This window comes from Clytia hemisphaerica, unplaced genomic scaffold (assembly GCF_902728285.1).
Source record: "Clytia hemisphaerica strain Z4C2 unplaced genomic scaffold, Clytia hemisphaerica genome assembly, whole genome shotgun sequence".
NCBI lineage: Eukaryota > Metazoa > Cnidaria > Hydrozoa > Leptothecata > Clytiidae > Clytia > Clytia hemisphaerica.
Window position 1 is genome coordinate 1,526,711 of NW_027103512.1, and position 18,993 is coordinate 1,545,703.

The window sequence follows — 18,993 nt, forward strand, 5'->3', positions numbered from 1 at the left end:
TAAATCGAATCTCGCTTACCAGAAAATTTGTTTGTATTAAGAGGAGTTTGAGCTATGTAGACTCGAGATGGGAGAGTCTAATGTATACACAATTACAGCTTCGACACGCTCCATTATATTCAATGATATTGAAAGTCACCATCAACAAGAAACTCTCGTAAACAATGCTTTACTATCCGATACGCTTCCTTATTCGGTGAAAATCTATTTCTCATTGAAAAAATCGAATTAGAGAGCGCCAACTGTTTGCCTGTACCAGACGACCATAGCTTTTTCCTCGACACCGTTCAACAGAGTGATAAAAATCGCGTGTTGGGATAGAGATAGGCTAGTGTAGACTATTATATTCAAATTAAATGAAATATTTTCGTCTGTGGGAAGCCTACCTGATTGAATAACACCGTCGCATCCAAAACAGTCTTTACCATTACCACCGCACTTTCCACACACGTCAAAGGTTGCCAATGAACCAGGGAGGTTGTTACATCCATAACGTAATTGAAGAGCAATGAGAGGTGAAGAATAAGCTTTGGATAAAGCGACGTCGGTTAAATTGACTGTACGATAACCTGAGAGTATGAAAGTGGAAGTGAAAAGGTAATTTCAAAATACAATATGTTTTATGGGTATATCGCTTATAAGCATATGAAGGCTCAGATTTTCGGATTTCCTAAGAATAAGCATAAGTATAAGCATATAGCCTGAAAGCCCTGGTTATTCATAATTTTATAGAAGAATATCATTCGTCTAGCAGAACGCCTGCCAGCAAGGTTCTCAAGCCTAAGTTCAGAATATATATATTTTTCCTGAGACGTTCCACGAAAGCAGCCTGGGATAGCTAAACAGGCGTTATATTGAATGGATTTGGTCTCCTAGACATGTTAAAATCAGAAGTGAGCCAGAAAATTAGCACATAACACCTTCAAAAATCGATATCCCAAGTAAGTAACTTATATAAGAGTAATTCCCTTCGGGTCAAGTTCACCAGGATAGTGACCCAGTTTTTGGATAAGTGTATGATTTTTTTCGACAAAATTTCTCTGACTGAAATAAACCCCTATAATAACGAAAATGAAGAAATTAGACTCCCCGTTGGGGTTCCAATAAGCAACAGTTAACTGTCCACTACATACCAGTAGGCATTCCATCGGATTGATCCCAAAACATAAATCCGAGGAAGACGTCATTCATAGCTGTGCTTCGTGTCCAAAACCGATTCCCGTTCAATTTGAAACGAATCTTTTGTTCAGGTCTCAACGAAATAAAATTCAACAGTTGACCATAATATTTATCATGTAAAAATTGCTTTTCTTCATATCTCGGATCCTTATCCATTTCCTCGTTTGTATAATGGGGATACATGTTATACTCGTTTTCATAGTTTTTCTCAGAGCCATGATCATTTTTGCCGTTTTTACCGTCATCCTTGGCGTTTTTACCATCATCCTTGGAGCTTTCTTTGAGAAACATCACAGTCGGCGGTTTATGTTTGTTCGCCTCAATCTGATCAATTTTTTCTTGATTTTTCTTTTCTTCTTCATATCGTTTTTTCAGTTCTTCATCTCCTTGCTCTTGAAGTTCGTCGTTAATGTGAAAAGGATCGGCAGTGTTTTGAACAGTGATGTTCACCCATTGGTTGTAGATATTCGAATATTGCCACCATCCATATTTAGTGGACTTTGGAATCATAAAAACGGCTATTCCTAAAAGTATGAATCAATTTAAGGTTAATAATGAGATGCATTGTGATTATAATATGTCAATTTTCGTAATCTTCCGAATCAGCGTTAAACTATTGAATAACATAATAATAAGCAGATATTCGACAAAAAAAATCGGATATCGAAAATTATTCAGTCGAGCTTGATGATATTCGACGAGTCGAATATCATTAAAGCGAGACTGAATAATTTCGATATCCGATTTTTCACGTTGAATATATGGTTTATCGTTCACCAATTAGCGGAAAAGCATTTTAATTTTCCCTACTTCATTCAGTCTTTCTCTCTTTGTATGACATTTTCGAACCTTTTACTATCTTATTAAGGATGTCAGTTTCATTTTTTTTTCTTTTTAATTACAAAACGGGGAGTTTCTAAACATCGACCAGAAATGGCGACCACGACCAGCGACCACGACCGGCGACCAGATAAATTTGGGTTATCGAGTTTTTCCTCTTTCTCCACCGTAGAGTCTCTCTTATGATCATTTATTTATGGAATTGAAGAGTAAAGCTCACCCCTGTCTCACATGTAGTGATTATAAAGCCACGTGCAAAACGTGTAGAGTAGCCATTTCAACGCTCTTGGAGCTTGAATATAGTGTCAATTTGTATCCTTTTGTATTTTCGGCATCAAATTGGTTAGTGGCAAAATTTGTGCTGGAATTTATTTAGGAAGCTTTATATTTGATCATTAGATCATTATTTTGTCAAAATAAGTCATTTTGACAATGACAACTTTTTCCTACTGACAATTTCTATCTATTCATACTAAAGGCATCTCATTCGGTACAATTAAAATATTTGGTGTAATAAAGTTTACAGGCATCACACTTAATTACCCTATCAATATTTTTGTCAAAAAGTGTCACTTTGTCTAGAAAATGACTGGTAACGTCAAAAGTTACTTTTAGTATTCTCTAGCTATAGAGTAATTCTTAGCCACTTTCTCAGTGGTTCATTTGAAAGCCACATCAGGACTCGATTTGGACGTTCTCGACGGTGGAGAGACCAGGTAAACTCGATATCCCAAATTTATCTGGTCGCCGGTCGTGGTCGCTGGTCGTGGTCGCCATTTCTGGTCGACGTTTAGAAACTCCCTACAAAACGTTCGAGAATTTCCTTTCTCTTTTGTTAAAAAGAACTTCTTTTTATCTGTTTTTATATATGTGACATTTAAATAATTATATCAAAAAACTATATTCTTTATGCTCGCTGCTACAAAAGAGATATTTTACTATCGGATATCTAAAAATATTCGACGGTGCGTTTTGCTTAGAGGTGGACGATAATTCTAAAATATTAGAATGATAGAAACACTGGCTAGTTCCATTCTAAAATTGATGACAATAAGAAAGAAAAGAGGGTTTTCATGTTTTATTAAAGTTACGTAATTTCCACCATTGTGCAAGCGAACGTTCAATCTACGTAAATGATCGCCTCTACAGATTCGAACGTTTGACTATAGTTTCGTGATAGAAATAAGTAAATTAAAAAAAAAATTCAAGTATTTGAGGATATCTAAAAAGTGGTTGTTTACCTAGGTTGGATCCACTATCAATGTCAGATACCAAGTTATTCGAGGCTAGTTCACTAACAAGGAAGCCATCTGATTCTGTTGCATTGTGATATGGTAGAGTTGGTAAATAAATGGATCGTGACGTCACCACTGGCTCGTCATTGATTGGCTGAACGTTGACCAATAGATTCACACTCTGTACATTGGTGTAATCTCCTGACAAACAGTAACAAATCTCCAACACGACGTCTCTTTGACCGTAAAAATCAGGATGTGGTACCAACACTAGACTGGCGTTACGATCAAGAGGAATATAGAAATTATCGGCCGGCACCAAATAAACACCTTTGTAGTCTTTGGTCGGGAAACTGATATGCAGTGTTCCTACCTGTTTAAGATCAGTTTTGACACGTGCAACAGGCAGAGAGTTTTTGAACAATTTCAGAGAGTCTTCAAACATTTTTAATTCGTTATAATGAACTATTGGATGATAATTGTCCGGGATAGGGTCCGGGATGACCAGAAGGGAAGGCAGATGAACAAAACTGGCGATCGGGACTCCTTTACTGAGGAAAGTATCTTCATTGACGTTATATGTACGATACTGATGGACCGTCAAATCTGGTTTCATCGGGATAGGATGTATTAATAACATTGCAATGGTATTGTCTGAATCGGTAGGAATATCAATGGTCATTCCATTTCTAATGGATGCATCAGATTCAAAGAAATGCAACACGCGTAAGCCGTAACCTTTATAGTTTGGGATAGGTACGTATCGGAATTTTTCGCTAGGATCTATCTTGATTGCTTTGTTTTGATAAAGACCAGCTGTTTTGGAAAGTTTATACCAATTCCCATCAGACGTGAATTCCCAATCTCCCATGTGAGCGTTCTGTTCATCACCAATGATAAGACCAACTCCTTTAGGGCTCAACGTACGAATTTCGAATGTTTTGCTCGTCTTTTCATTAACGTACATATGATGTAATGTTTTGATTGTTTCAACTCTCATGTTACCGTCACACCACATCCAAGATGGTAGACACGTGTAGCTTTGTTGACAATAAGCGTAATGGGCGGGACATTGTTGATCACAACTGTGTATCTGAAACGAAAACAAGATACGTATGCTGAATGGACCTACCTGAAGGCTAACGTAATAAGAAAATAGAAAATTGGCAGAGCTTGGTATTTTTGTCTGACTTTTTAGTTTGCATTTCCGTACGGATATTGCGAAATACGCATATTTCCCTAAGCATGACGAAAGGGAATTTCCCCAGATAAAAAAAATTTCCTCGCCCTCTATCTTTCTGCCAAAAATCAGAAAAAAAACTAATGACGCAATTTTGCAAAGTCCAAAGAACCCCATTTTGAAACGTATTTTGGCCCAAATTTGCCCAAAAAATTGAGCTCCGTCACTTTTGGTACTGTCATTTTGCATCGCTATGCAAAAGATCAGAAAAAACTAATGAGCAAATCTCGAGAAAAGCTGGTAACAGAAGAACGACCGAACGGACGAACATAGTGTAATTTAAAGGACCTCCGATGTAGGTCTAAAAAAAGGGGGAGGAATAATTATAGTAAACTGAAGCTACTGTGTGAACATGGATATTTTAAACATTACTTTACACGATTGATATTTGAGCTGACGATAAAACAGTGATTTTCACCCCCCATACAGCACGTTTGTACAAATAAAAAAGATTCCTTTGTTAAATTTGCTTTGTCTGCAGAAGTTTGCACTGGGGTTTCTATCTAAATAAAACATTATTTGGCTTAAAAGATAAGTTTCGAATGGTTTTGTGTTTTTCTGTTACCTAGTACCCAAACCCCGACAATTATCAACTAATAAAATGCGAGAATAAATAGAAATTCTTTAAATGTCTCGATGATGGTTTAGCCTTTATAATAATTTTTGAAAAGGGTCTAGTCCTGCTGTTTTCAATAATTTTCATAAAAAGAAACATTACAATAATTAGTAAATCTAATCAAAACACCATTCTATTCGAAGTTTTTCGATTTCTTTTTCTGTTATATATAAATGACATCATAATTTCAATTTCTTTCATTCGCAAAATGAAATTATCGCGGAGAAAAAGTTTGTCTTCCTAGAGGGTAGGAATTTGAAAAAAATGTCTTCAAAACTTCATATGAGCGTTCTGGCACTATATCTTACAGAATCAGCCCTTTTAATTTTGGTCAATTTAATTGCTTTGTACACTTTATTGAACAAAAGAATCCTAAAAGAATCATTTCATAATATTCTGTTATTCATTCTGTTCACTTCACATATTTTGAGTGGGATATCCAACTTGGTGAACATTACAATGATTTTATCCGGATTGGAGCAGTCCTTTGGAAGGTATGCAGCTATGATGGCAAGAAATTGTATTGGCAGCGCTGAAGTAGTGTTCACACTTTTACTTTCCATTGAGCGGTTTGTGGCTATCCGAAAACCATTTTTCTACGCACATCTTGGTAAAAAACACGCCCTTTTGTTTCTGGCCGGCTCATTTACGGTTTTGTTATCTTTTTGGATTGCCCTTTTGTACTCCAGTAAAGCTTACTTAGTCGGTTCAGCAACGACACTATTCGGTGGAATATTCATTGCCATTTCAAACGCACTGTTGTATCGGTCGGTGAAAAAACAATGTCGGAAAATCTCGAGAACAATCGTTGACAGGTCGTCGCAACAACAAAATAGAAAACGCCAAAATATGAAACAGCGGAAACTGAAATCGCTAAAAATCTGTATTTATATTACGTTATCGTATTTATTTACATGGGTACCTCTCTCTATAATCATCGTGATAGACTTGTACGTGAAATTTGAAAGCGTGGTAATATACATTTTTCAAATGTTTGGCTTTTCGAATGGTATATGGGACGTTATAATTTACTTTTTTCTACACGAGAAAGCGAGGAGAAGAATAAAACGCGCAGTATCAAGACATGCAGAGATCGAAGAATCGACTTTATGACTAGGACATGAAAACTTGAATAAGGAATATTTAAAAGGACGGTCTACACAGTTTGTAAGCGTTTGTTAGATTAATCATATGTTTGGAAGTCGTGAAATATATGACGTAACTTTTACAAAGAAACCAAGTAATATTATCTTATTCTTTTGCGATTGATGATGAATGAGCCCTCCCCATTGGGGAATGGGTCCTACTCCTTACGAAGTAGGACGTCGGGACGCCATAGAGCCACGTCGTCGAACGAATTTCTCCGTGTACACTTAATTTGAGTAGAAAATACTTTTCAGTCAGCTAAACTGGCCATTTTACGATGTTTTGGTGTGATATTTTTCAATATTTAGTTTTAGGGTTAGGATTCCTTACTAATTAAAAAATATTGCGAACATTTTCGGGTAATTGCGAACATTTTTCATGTTTAAAATATAAGAGTTCTATGTATAGTTGTTTTTCAATAATTTTTATACCATAGAAAAATTTGAGTCTTACATTTTCCGAAATAATTATTAACGAGAAATGATAGGGTATATTGAAAAAGAGAAAGGTAAAAAGGGACCCCTGTATATTTTCTCTTTTTATCATTTTTTTTCAGTTGATTTTGATTTTTTCCATTTCAATCAAAAAAACCTTTACACTGGAATGTTCTCGATCTAATTTATGACGTCAATTTTTATGATATGGTTGAGATATGGCAGGAGGTCTTTCTAACAAATCCTGCATTACTAAAAACAGACAAAAAGAACGACAAACTTCATAAAGAACGACAAACTTCATAAAGAACGACAAAAAAGAACGACAAATTTTTATATTTCGCCGTCCACAACCCCGACCGAAAGTTACTGTACCACCCTTACGGATTTATTCTTCTTTGTTTTAAACACGGGAATTAACTACATGTGGTTTATAAGAACAACAAATTACGCATGCCTGTTATCAATGGAGGAATTGCAAGACGCACCTGGTGGGTTTAGGCTAATCGAACGATTAGAGATCAAAGTTCGATTCATGAAATGTGCAATAGAAGGCTGTTTTTTCTTTTAAAGCCGGTCCCCACTTGCGCGCGCTGCGATCGCAGTTTTTCAATCAGAGCTTCCACGCAATTGGTCAAAAGAAAAATAAAACCATTCCATTGGCGCGATCTGATGTAACGGTTGAAAAAAGTTGAAATGTATTCAATTTTTTTTTCGAGCGCGCGCTACATTTTTATGACGTAATCTTTTTTCCAAGCAAAAAGGATTGAAGCCAAAAGGTGCGATCGCAGCGCGCGCAAGTGGCGCTATGGGTACCCTTGTTCATTGACCAAATTATAAAAACCAAAAAACTTTTAGGAAAAAGTAAACTTACATTTTGCTAGCTGCCATATTTACCTATACGATGTTCGTTTTTTTGACGTAAATAGCAAACCATTTTTGAGAAAGATCGTTTTAAATGCCAAAATGTTTAAAAGACAATTTTTCATCTTTTTTGTGCATTTTTTCAAAGTGATGCAAACTTTGTTACATTTCTCGAAGATGAAAAGATTTCTGTGAATGAAATTTTGTGAAAGTACACTAGGATAGTTGGTCTTTACAACAGTTAAAAAAATTTTTTTAATTTGGTGGTTTTCTCTCATTTGAAAATAGAAAAAAGTTTTCGCAATTTATTACCCGTCGGTCGCAATTAGCTGACATGACTCTAAACATTTTGATTTTGAGAAAACATGAGTTCATTTTGGAAGGCAAAAAAAATCAGGGTAATATTTTTGTTTCCATAAAGGTATATCTGTTTGTTTGAGTTTTCTAAGTTATGCTTTTCAACTCCAGGTACTATAGATAGGTAGTCCTGCCAATAACTCCTAGTCGATTCCACTAGACACTTCAGTAGACTATAGTTTAAGAGAGAAACATCGAAATTTTACCTGGAATTGTTCCCTGACGGCAACCTTGACATTATCATCATTGGGGAAAAGTTCAGGCATCATTTGTTTGAAGTCATAGAAAGGTGTCATGCCATCAGCAGTACCAAAAATGTCACCCAGGTGCCCAAAAAGTACACCCAAATATGAACATTTCATCTGAAAAATAGTAAAAATCGTTAGTATTACAATAATAGGAACAATATCAATTTTCTTTGAGAACAACAATCCTTGAAATGCTAAAGCAGAGCATCAACAAGAAATTCATTCAAAATAACTTTTGAAAATCGAGACATAGGGGGGGGGGGCTAAAAATTTCCAGTTGGGAGAAATATTTAGCTTTTAACAAATGAAGTAATTAGTGCAGTTTTTTTGACAAAGGTGGGAAAAACACTTCAAAAAATACTTCCATTCAAATCTAATAATTTTCAGTTAAATTGGGAGATTGGGAAATTTGAACCTACACGGGGAAGAGGGGATAGTAAATGAAAAAGAGACAATCATGCCCTAGGACACTATGAACTTACAATAGCGGTAGAGAAGGTAGCCATACCATCTGGCGGTAGACAACTCGTGAAATAGAGGCCAGCCAATGACGTCATCATTAGAGTTTTGTTATGATTATTTCCTTGGACCAAGAAATCACCGGAAGTTTGATTTAAATAACATACATCATCGTCTGTAGATGTTGAGTTTAACATGTCGTTTTTCTAGAAAGTATATGAATATGGTTGACACCATTGACTTCCAAGCCCGAAGGGCTAGACTCGAGACTCCTGGATGGGATATGAAGCCACTTATTTCCGATCCAGAACGACCGCGCGTGGTTTTTACACAAACGCCGGGTTGAAAGTAAAATCTCTCACTAGATTTTAAAAATGCAGTCCTCAAAAACAAATGGAACCGCTATAAGCAATCCGTTGTCATGATTGCGGCGCGTTATAGGTGCGTTCTGGATGAGAAATAAGTGGCTTCACTTTTTCTTGCCTGCAAAAGGTTAGAGATTCTACTCTAGTCCTTCGGGCTTCAAACTCAATGGTTGACACCCAATAGTAAGATTCATAGACTCTGAAGCTAAGTATAGACGGATCTATAAAGAAGTTCACAATACTGAGTTCACGCCATTTTGCCACGATTTCGTTTGAGGTTTGTAATGTAAATTTAGTATCGCAATACTTTAGATGTAAAAACTTTAGCGAACAGAAAGATATGCGATTTTAAGTAAAATTGGGATAGGATGAAAAATCTACTTTATGAATTACTCAAAAGGACTGGCAGCGGGAGTTAATAAGGCTAGCATTGTAATGAACTAACATAATACCTGACAGAATCCATGCTGATCAATTGAAGCAGAAGGGCAGTTGAGGATGGTGTTCATTAATTTGAAGAAAGTTTGCAATTTGTGTTCAATAGCGAACGGCAAACAATCAGTTTTCTTTAAATCCTCAATGTTTCTACATTCACTTTCCTAGATAAAAACAAAGAAAGGAAAAAAAAGTTCAGTGCTAATAGTGGAAAGAGAAATTTTCCAGGCAATTACCACCAGTTTTGGTGGAGATAACTTGAGTGTAAACTATATAGGGAAAATGAAAGAGACAATTTTGCCCGAGGGTTACTTCCCTTGCCTACCGATGGGAGTGCCGCTAAAGTTTAAAAAACTTACCTTACTTGAACTGAAATTTTCTGTAAATTCTCTCCGGAATTATTCTCGAAAACTCGATTTTGGTATTTAACGACTCTAGATCTGGGTGTAGTTGGAGAAAAGCCTGACCAGCGACACATCCCCGTGCTCAATTTCGCCTCAGTGCCTCCTCCTTCTCGTCCCAGGAGGTTTACAGGAGCCAGGGACACCAGGGAAGCAGAAAACGTATTACTGACTAATATACTAGTAGGCCAAGTTTAACAAGAGGTTCTGAAAATAATTTTTGATGTTACAGTCACGTTATCAGTATTATTATGTAAAAAAAAAAACAAGAAAGAAATTTCGTTCTCACAGTCTTTGGAACATGATAATAAGTGTCCATATTTGTCTCGTCTTCCTGCAGCTCCAAGATCATTCGTGTTACTTTGTAAAAGGTTTCCATTGACGTGAACAATTTTCCATTATTCATCTTCTTTTGGTTTGGTGTAATACCTTTTGAGAAAGGAGAAAAATATACATAGAATTTCAAGGGGAATTAAATTTTCATCGAATAAGGGAGAGTATCGAATAGTAGAGCAACGTTTATAAGAGTTTCAATGTTATCGAATAATGGAGCGTATCGAATGGTTATAACGTCGAATTAAAAAGCGTCAAACTGTAGTATAGTTATCGGAAAACGCGGAAAACAATATCATGACTGTTAAGGGCGTTGCACCACCAATGACGATCAGAGGACTTATGTATATGATGAATAAATGATGGTGTCTCTACAGATGCTCAATTCCTTCCAAATTGTATAGCTTTACAAATTTCAAAACACAATCCAAAGCCCCCACTATTCTAGTCTGAATCGCAGACCTCTACAAAACCCAGGTAGTATAAGGAGCACGAATCCGTTACTGGTGTCTGGGTACCACTATTCTTGAAGTATCCGTCGATCCATAAGATAGAGACGAACAGACAGACAACGTCTTTATTCACAATCGATTCTAATAAAATTAGATTGATCGAATTTAACAGAGTTTAACTACAAAAAAACATACCAGTGGTGGAAAGCATTTCGAGATCTTGACAATTGGAAACATATGAATAGATATTTGCCAGTGTGCTCATTTTGATCAGTTTTGGAAGTTTGGGTACACAGTCTTTGAAATCATTGCATACCATCTGAAAGCAAGCACATATTCGATAAATCAGGGAAATTTGAAGAAAAAAAAACATTTAAAGATTTTTACGAGGAAGCTTTGTTCTACCCTCGTTTTTTTCATGCAAATCGAAACCAGTATTTAATTGTTATGTGAAAACCATACCAGTGTAATATGAGTAATTTCCTTGAGGATGGTTCCCATATGATAGATAGCAATGAGATTGCATACTTAAAGTGAATGGACTTAAATGTCGATTAAAGGGCCGTTGAGGTATTATCTATGAATACCTTATCGGGGAAAACTTCGTCGGGAAAATTATTCGTCACTTGCTAAAATTTTCGTCACTTTTCCCCGACGAAGTTTTCCCCGATAAGGTACCTACCAGCACTTCCGAAAAGAGAATATCATTAAGAAAGCTATTTACTGTTAGGGAAGAACATTCTTGACAATCAAGAATTTGGCGCCAAATTTCATATGCTAAGTGAAAGCGATTTGGATCGTGTACTCCCATACTGTGATTCAAACATTGCATCTGGAAAGAGAAAGGAAAAAGTCAAATTACTGCCATTAGATTACCAACAGACGAGGAATACAAAGGTGTAAACCTTGTACGGTCATCCAGGGAGGGGTACTACTTAGGCAAAAATGGATGATGGGTATACTATGTGCGGACGGTAAGGGTCGGTTTTTTACCTTTCAAAGTCTCTCTAAGGGTTGAAAATAAAATCAGAAAGGTTTTCTCTAAGGGTTAGAAAATTCACGATTTTCAGGATTTTTTTTGATTTCAGAGAAAAGGGTAAGACTTTTTTCAAAAATAGAAGAAAACTTTTAAAACAAGTCTCTCTAAGACTAAGGGTCACCTTTTCAGCAAAAAACAGTCTCTCGAAGGGTTGGTTTTCGGAGGTTCCGTCCGCACATAGCCCTCATTCACAAACCCTAGTAGCCCGGGATGGTCATCTGAAAACTGAGACATTATATCTAGAAACAGGGTTGTTCGAGACTTCTTGTCAAACCGTTTTGATTATGTCACTAAAAAGAAAATATGTTTTCCAAACCTTTTCGACCACATTCAGAAAAGGGTTTGAAAATGTCATGGAAATGATAAAATCATACTTACATCGCCTAATGGGCATTCAGAAAGTATTTTAAATGAATTCTTTCCAAATTCAAAGCCCGACATCACTTTGTTCACGAAGGTTACTAAATGCTCATCTTTACATTGCGAAGTTGAAGGCATAATCTAAGGAGATACGAATTACTAACTTTAACAAATTTAGTGAACCTGGATAAATTTCGATTGGTGATTAATAAGTTATATCCACGACCCCACAACCACACAACTCATTCTCTATACACCTTTTCGACCGTAGTCGTCCATAGTCTTAATTACCTTATCGGCCCTTTTTACACCGGCCCTTATTGGTGTTATTTTTGGGCTCGTGGCGTAATAAGGGCTTGCGTTAAAAAAGGCCAAGATTTTGCAATTTTAAACTAAAAGCGGCGTTAATTTTTAATAATTATTTCTCAATTTAAAGGATTTTAGGTATGATTCGAAGACGAAAATTATCCATTGTTTTACTCCATATTTAAAACTTCGGTGAAATATTTAATATATTTAAAAATCAGTGATTTTTGATGGAATTTTCTACAGTTTACTACTGGAAAATGACATTTTAATGTAAATTTTAGTCATTGTTTACTAACTTGAAGCATCAGTAAAATTTTGGCGTTATTAACGGCCCTTATTGGCGTAACTTACTTACTTGATTGTTAAACAACCGAATAAGAAGTATAAAGGAGCGGTTTTGAGAGTTTTTCAACTATTTAAAATGGAAATTATAAGATATAAAACAAATTTTTTACCATGCTTGTAGAACAATTCTGACACCCCATGACTTTTCGTCCAACTTCTCTAGCCAACACTAATTGCGCCACGATATGTTTATCGCCAAAGATGCCATCGCAACGTGTTTCATTGTGCGGGCCGTTGTGATCGCTGTTATTTTGCGGGCCGTGATTTACATTTTCCGGCCCTTTGTTGTAGCCGTTAGATTTTTCTTGATGCGGCTATAAACAAGAAATTAAAAGTATTAAAGCTATAAATATAACGACCACGCGGTCGGCTTTGAGGGAGCTGGTATTGAATTTACAAAGCATTTTTGGGCTGCCTCCAGAACAAATCAAGAAAATTAAAATATCCAAAATTGAAAAATTCAAAAAATTTAAAATAATTAAATGCCCAAAATGGCGGCATTTCATTCGTTATAAAAATTGGATTGAGTTCAAAATAAACGAATTGAATGCATCCAATTCATTATTAGAACGTCTCTCAGAAAAAAAAGCGATATAAACCAAAATAGATTCTTATATAAGAAAAAGTTTCATAAAAAACAGGAACAATGAAGTTGACTCTCTATAATTCGACCTTCAAGCCAGGACAAAAAAATCTTGGCAAGTTAGAGAAGAGCAGTTTAATAATTTAATAACACTTTCTCAGTTGAGAGGGGCCCGTCGTTTTAGTCCGAATACACCTATCAACACTGAGCGCCTTAAAGGGATTGCATCGGGATTATCAGGAGGGAATTCGGAAAATATGTATCTTTAAATAAATCTTCCCGCACTTTGAAGAGTTTAAGGTTATTGCGAGTTGCCCGTCGTTAGGAAAATTCATTGTGACATGTTCAGTTTTTTCAAAGGAAAATGAACACTGCGTTGACATCATTTGTCTCATTTTCTTTTTGACGTCAGAAATGAAGACAATTTTTAATCTCTTTTCGTTCGTTGTTTTTTTGCACTTTTTTCGCTATTTTTTTCTGTATAAGGCGTGAAAAATCAATCGAAACTGGAGGAAAGGTTAACAAATACAATAGTCGGTTTTTCGGGCTTTAACAGACTTCGCAAGCTCGGTCGTTACTTGACCTTGGGCAATATTTCACATTATCAGCGATCCAAAAAATATCTGCAATCTGATTGGTTAAAAAGAGTACAATATATCTTATAAAAGATGTTGTTGCATTGTAGCGGTAGCAGCAATCTAGCGTCACTTTGCTACAAAAGTGCCCTGCGCTTTTTTCCAACACAAAAAGTGCATTTTTTGGGTCACCGATAAACCAGTTATCAGACATTTTCTCGTACAATATGGAAATATTTTACTCGTTCCGTATTTTCCGTATATTTTCCTCGCCTAAAGGCTCGGAAAATATTGTACGGAAAAATCTCGGAACTCGTAAAATATTTCTCATATTGTACTCGCAACTGTCCGATAACTATTACGTACAGCCCTCACTAACCGGTCATTAGTGTATTAGATTTGAATGTAGAAAAATACATACCTGATTGTGTTGTGGTTGGGATTCACATTTCTCACCAGCCGGCCGATCAAGATTGATCAGACTGTTTATAAACATAACGTAACTGTTCATCTTCAGCACCATGCGTTGAACCATCGGAGAGATACTGTTCTTACCATTTACCGTGGAGCTAGCTCTCCTGGACCGTAAATTAAAATTACGAAGAGCTTCATTGTAATCGACTTTTTTTTCCTTTTTTGGGGAATTCTGAATGGCTCGTTTCCGTCTGCCAACCGGGCCGTTGGGTTGAGCAGCTGCGGTTGAGCGAGGTCCTTCTGTCGGCTGATTACTAGTGCGTTCTTTAGTTGTGCTAGTCATCGTAGATGGCGGATTGGTTATGTTTGTGCGATGTGGTTGGCTACTTTCAAAATGATGCGTGGAAGTTTCGCCGGTAGGAAGAGGTTGGGTGCTTACTGAGTGCGTATGGAAGTTGTGATCAGTAGAAGGAGGGTGGGTACTATCTGTTTGTGACGGATAGGTGCTTCTTGAGTTTGTTTGGTAGGTTTGATCAGTAGAATGAGGGCGGGTACTATCTGTTTGTGACGGATAGATACTTCTTGGGTTCGTTTGGTAGGTTTGATCAGTAGAAGGAGGGTGGGTACTATCTGTTTGTGACGGATAGATACTTCTTGGGTTCGTTTGGTAGGTTTGATCAGTAGAATGAGGGCGGGTACTATCTGTTTGTGACGGATAGATACTTTTTGGGTTCGTTTGGTAGGTTTGATCAGTAGAATGAGGACGGGTACTATCTGTTTGTGACGGATAGATACTTCTTGGGTTCGTTTGGTAGGTTTGATCAGTAGAAGGAGGGTGGGTACTATCTGTTTGTGACGGATAGATACTTCTTGGGTTCGTTTGGTAGGTTTGATCAGTAGAATGAGGACGGGTACTATCTGTTTGTGACGGATAGGTGCTTCTTGAGTTTGTTTGGTAGGTTTGATCAGTAGAAGGAGGACGGGTACTATCTGTTTGTGACGGATAGGTGCTTCTTGAGTTTGTTTGGTAGGTTTGATCAGTAGAAGGAGGGTGGGTACTATCTGTTTGTGACGGATAGGTGCTTCTTGAGTTTGTTTGGTAGGTTTGATCAGTAGAATGAGGGCGGGTACTATCTGTTTGTGACGGATAGATACTTCTTGAGTTTGTTTGGTAGGTTTGATCAGTAGAATGAGGACGGGTACTATCTGTTTGTGACGGATAGGTGCTTCTTGAGTTTGTTTGGTAGGTTTGATCAGTAGAATGAGGGCGGGTACTATCTTTGTTTGTGACGGATAGGTGCTTCTTGAGTTTGTTTGGTAGGTTTGATCAGTAGAATGAGGGCGGGTACTATCTGTTTTGTGACGGATAGGTGCTTCTTGAGTTTGTTTGGTAGGTTTGATCAGTAGAATGAGGGCGGGTACTATCTGTTTGTGACGGATAGGTGCTTCTTGAGTTTGTTTGGTAGGTTTGATCAGTAGAATGAGGGCGGGTACTATCTGTTTGTGACGGATAGATACTTCTTGGGTTCGTTTGGTAGGTTTGATCAGTAGAATGAGGACGGGTACTATCTGTTTGTGACGGATAGGTGCTTCTTGAGTTTGTTTGGTAGGTTTGATCAGTAGAATGAGGGCGGGTACTATCTGTTTGTGACGGATAGGTGCTTCTTGAGTTTGTTTGGTAGGTTTGATCAGTAGAATGAGGGCGGGTACTATCTGTTTGTGACGGATAGGTGCTTCTTGAGTTTGTTTGGTAGGTTTGATCAGTAGAATGAGGGCGGGTACTATCTGTTTGTGACGGATAGGTGCTTCTTGAGTTTGTTTGGTAGGTTTGATCAGTAGAATGAGGGCGGGTACTATCTGTTTGTGACGGATAGGTGCTTCTTGAGTTTGTTTGGTAGGTTTGATCAGTAGAATGAGGGCGGGTACTATCTGTTTTGTGACGGATAGGTGCTTCTTGAGTTTTGTTTGGTAGGTTTGATCAGTAGAATGAGGGCGGGTACTATCTGTTTGTGACGGATTGGTGCTTCTTGAGTTTGTTTGGTAGGTTTGATCAGTAGAACGAGGGCGGGTACTATCTGTTTGTGACGGATTGGTGCTTCTTGAGTTTGTTTGGTAGGTTTGATCAGTAGAATGAGGGCGGGTACTATCTGTTTGTGACGGATAGGTGCTTCTTGAGTTTGTTTGGTAGGTTTGATCAGTAGAATGAGGGCGGGTACTATCTGTTTGTGACGGATAGGTGCTTCTTGAGTGCGTTTGGTAGGTTTGATCAGTAGAATGAGGGCGGGTACTATCTGTTTGTGACGGATAGGTGCTTCTTGAGTTTGTTTGGTAGGTTTGATCAGTAGAATGAGGGCGGGTACTATCTGTTTGTGACGGATTGGTGCTTCCTGAGTTTGTTTGGTAGGTTCTATCAGTAGAATGGGGACGGTAACTACCAGTAGGGTGAGGGTAACTACCATCTGTGGGAGGTGAAGTAGGACCACCTGAAGGAGGTCGATAGCTACTATGTAATGTGTAGTCTCCAGAGGGAGTGGTATGACCACCACTACCAGGGTTGTGTCCATCAACAGTTGGATGCTGGGTAGAATCTGTCGGTTGGTGCCCGCACTGATCTTGTTTCACCTGAACGAATAAACAAATTTAGATTAAGAAAATGACTCAATTTAACAACAACGTTTATCCAACCAAAGAATTTATCATCGAGGAAAGATTCGGGTGATAACAAAAACATAAAAAATTTAAACTCTTTTGTGTATCTGGTTTTTATAACCTGGAATTTAAGAAATTCTTTATTCAATATAATTTAGATCTCATCAATTACCTCATAATTAAATGCATCACACATCGACTCTTTGGAGATTTTCAACAACAATTTCACCATGTGCGTTTTTGAAAGAAATTGTTGTGAAGGACAAGACGATCCTTGGTCTTGTAATGACGAGATGATGGAATCGATTTCAGATGGATTGAATTCATCATTCGTCCAACCCTAAAGAGAATTAAAAAGTCAATTAAATGGCTACTTGTTTTGTTGTCAATGTTGATAGTCTCTGTGTTGACCAAACCTTCACACACCAATTTGATGGCATTTAATTTTAGCATATAAATAAGTTTTGCGACAGCAGTCAATTACGACTCAACGACCCGAAGGCTCCTCTTTCGATAGTAAAATACGCGAAGATAGGAAAAGGTGGCACTCTTTCCTCCTGGATTCCTCCAGTTACCCTTTATTCTTCTATTTAATTACTGAGCATTAAAAACATACAGGCATAAGTACCATTTTTGAGTCTTTAATATGATCCGACCGGGGATTGAACCCACAATCTTGCACACCGTAGCCGAATATTCTACCCATACAACACTACGGATCGCTATAATCCTTAAGTAAAAACATGCTAAAAGTTTGAAATACGGGTGGCAATTGTTTTTGTGAACCATTCTCAGCATATTTCAACAACAAAGGTATACAGGATTTTACATTTCTCCACATAAACTACTAATATGTCAATCATCAAGACTTATTTTTCACCTGAAATTGCCAAATCGCAAGTGTATTTTAAAAGTGATCACCAACTTTTATATTTTGCCGATTTGGCCTTGCGAAAAATGAAACCACCGTATTAACAAAAAGAGCTTATTCGTGATATCAATGACGTAATCTTTTATACGTAAGCACCCGAAAAAGATCGGGTTCGAAATTAAATGTTTCTTTGTGTACTTACCGACTCTATCCTTGATATAACAGACGATTTCGTGATCTCCATTAACTCTAAATACGTTTCTTTCTTGTTCCGATACAATTTTTTCTCTTCTTCTGACGAAGAGCTAAACAGCTCCCAAGCTTCCATATTCTAAAAGAAATAGTATAGATTAACGCTGATAGATCTTGAGGCCCGTGTTATTTTTCTAAAAAGTGGCTGGTATTATCAGCCGTCGTTATCAGATTTTCGATAAACAGCTCCTTTCCCATAGTGTTATTTTTCTACCCTAATATGCGATTTTTTATCACAGGCGGGACGATGTTGAGGAAAAAGCCTTGGTACAGATAACCAAGGTAGATGCTCGTTTTTTGATGTTGTTGTGCTACTTTCAAGGATGAAGCAATGTGCACTTTAAGCTTTTTTTTTCACGGCAGGGAGCCACCATTGCCAAATTTAGTGTTTTCAGCTTAATTTTTTGTTTCCAACTGGTGCAATTTGGTCGAATGGAAAGAAGAAATATTACAGATAATGTTAGCAAGCACCTCACCAAAAACCGGGACTTTTCATTCCGTGTCTTGGTGAGTTCCTATTTGACGATTTTTGAAAAATAGAAGCCTTTCAAGTGCTTTGACGCAGAGTCGATTTTTTTTTCGCTACTGCAGAGGCTTCAAAAGTTAAAAGTAACGTCAAAAAATCAAATGTTTGGAGCCCGAAAATTTGAATAAAAACATATGAAAATGTCGCAAAGTGGAATAGACTCTAATTGAGTAGAAAAAACGCGGGTGACGTCTAGACTATTCGTGCCGGATTAAAAATTACATAATCTCCCCTGTTGATATAAATAACCTAAGAAATTGTCTTTTATATGCCCATCGATGATATGCTCTACCACTCTAGATCACAACAATAAACTTACTTTCAGTTGACAAGCATCGCATTGAGGATCAGGACTTACATTGCAACCTAGAAAAGAAGGATAAGTAATAACAACATTAGTATTTGTTGACAGGAAGTTTTTCGTCCCTTGATCATCTCATGCAATGTGTGATGGCGGAGTGATTGA

The 18,993-nt window shown here is 37.2% G+C and overlaps 1 protein-coding gene across 1 annotated transcript in view; it reads right to left on the reverse strand.

The window, feature by feature from the left end:
- The window catches only part of LOC136799200 (uncharacterized), a 41,857-nt gene that overhangs the window by 10,653 nt on the left and 12,211 nt on the right, over positions 1–18,993 (reverse strand). The window contains exons 3-18 of the mRNA XM_067055885.1: positions 18,847–18,893; positions 17,952–18,080; positions 17,051–17,218; positions 15,652–16,851; positions 14,237–15,529; positions 12,768–12,971; positions 12,022–12,144; positions 11,329–11,436; positions 10,800–10,923; positions 10,109–10,248; positions 9,436–9,582; positions 8,642–8,824; positions 8,118–8,273; positions 3,261–4,347; positions 1,134–1,703; positions 387–569 (exon numbers count right to left, since the gene is read on the reverse strand). Of these exons, the coding sequence (XP_066911986.1) occupies positions 387–569; positions 1,134–1,703; positions 3,261–4,347; positions 8,118–8,273; positions 8,642–8,824; positions 9,436–9,582; positions 10,109–10,248; positions 10,800–10,923; positions 11,329–11,436; positions 12,022–12,144; positions 12,768–12,971; positions 14,237–15,529; positions 15,652–16,851; positions 17,051–17,218; positions 17,952–18,080; positions 18,847–18,893 (5,862 nt within the window). The remainder of the gene's footprint in view (positions 1–386; positions 570–1,133; positions 1,704–3,260; positions 4,348–8,117; positions 8,274–8,641; positions 8,825–9,435; positions 9,583–10,108; positions 10,249–10,799; positions 10,924–11,328; positions 11,437–12,021; positions 12,145–12,767; positions 12,972–14,236; positions 15,530–15,651; positions 16,852–17,050; positions 17,219–17,951; positions 18,081–18,846; positions 18,894–18,993) is intronic.